Here is a 1,245-nt window from a genome sequence, read left to right on the forward strand (position 1 = left end):
GGGGGAGCCTGAAGCTCCGGCTGGCGGGCACGGAGGGCCTCCCGGACACCCCCGCCACCCTCTGGCTCTTTTACCTCCACCCACGTCTCCACCCGCCCGGCTGGGCTCGAGAGCACGGCCGCGCCCTCGGGCCTCCTTCTGGTGAGTCGATCGGCCCTCGCTCTGCTTTGACGGTCCTGTGGCTGTGCGTACGCTTGGAGACAAAAGAAGGAGATTCGAGGTGCTCCTATTTTGTCGAAGTACACGCGCGGAGCAGTCCTCTGCATACATCCCAAATGGGCCGCGCACCGGGGCTTGGGGACCACCGTTCGAAATGAGATCAATGAGACTTGCTAAGCAGTTTGCTCTCTGGAGCCGATCAATGTATTTGTGCCGATTTCAGACCTGTTGACCCTGCGAACAGAAGAAGAATGGGAGGAGGTGAGGCGGAGGATCAGCGCGCTTCCTCAAGACGAAGCTCTGAGCGCAGAGCTCAACAAGGTGCCGACAGCTTGAATCTTTCATTGCTTTTCCGCACGTTGGCTTTCTGTAAGAGTTTGGATCGTTCCAGAAAAGAATTGGCGACAGATTGTTTCATATCATTCCAAAAAGAAAGCTCATACCAACAAATGGGGGTCGGCGGCTCAGAGAACAGATTCCACATCTTCCATTCAGGACAAGCGGAGCATCTGACATGATGAAGGCCAACATCGTGGGGTTTTTTTTTTTTGTTTTTTTTGATTAAGAACAAGACACTCTAAATCTTTTTTTTGGGGGGGGGGTGTATTTTCCTGAATAAAAGGTGTCATATTATGAGAATAAAGTTGTATTTTTAAAATGAACCTGTTAAACTATGACTCCCTCCGCTTGTTAAATGTTGGCCTTCAAAATCAGAATACTGCGACTTGATCCTGAAAAAAATGGGACTTTATTCTCGTGACGCGTCAACCTTTTTCACAAACAAAAATGTCTTTCCACCGTCGTGGAAGTGAGTAAGCGACGGCGAGAAAGCAACAAAAAGAGGACACTCGACTTGGCATTTAGAGCGCTACACTTGGTGGAGTCGTTCGGTTTGTTGGTTTGGCTTTCGAACGCTGAGGCGCGGTCCTTGGACAAATATCTCAAGTGAAAACAAAAACCTGTCGAGCGTGAGCCAAAATCTGCGCTTGTGTGGTTGTCAGGAGCAGCCTGGAGTTGCTCCTCATTGTTTCAAAGAAGGGATGAAGTTGGAAGCCGTGGACCCCGCCGCGCCCATCCCGCTCAGGC

General features: G+C 50.8%; 1 protein-coding gene across 1 annotated transcript in view; it reads left to right on the forward strand.

Annotated features, from left to right (window-relative positions):
- Positions 1–1,245, forward strand: part of LOC109523756 (scm-like with four MBT domains protein 1) — a 14,443-nt gene that overhangs the window by 7,623 nt on the left and 5,575 nt on the right. Inside the window, 4 exon segments of the mRNA XM_019883133.1 lie at positions 8–141; positions 383–480; positions 1,161–1,240; positions 1,242–1,245. The exon segment at positions 1,242–1,245 is cut by the window's right edge and continues 55 nt beyond it. Coding sequence (XP_019738692.1) covers positions 8–141; positions 383–480; positions 1,161–1,240; positions 1,242–1,245 — 316 coding nt within the window.

The sequence above is a fragment of the Hippocampus comes genome, unplaced genomic scaffold, assembly GCF_001891065.2.
Source record: "Hippocampus comes isolate QL1 unplaced genomic scaffold, H_comes_QL1_v1.1 scaffold844, whole genome shotgun sequence".
Lineage (NCBI taxonomy): Eukaryota > Metazoa > Chordata > Actinopteri > Syngnathiformes > Syngnathidae > Hippocampus > Hippocampus comes.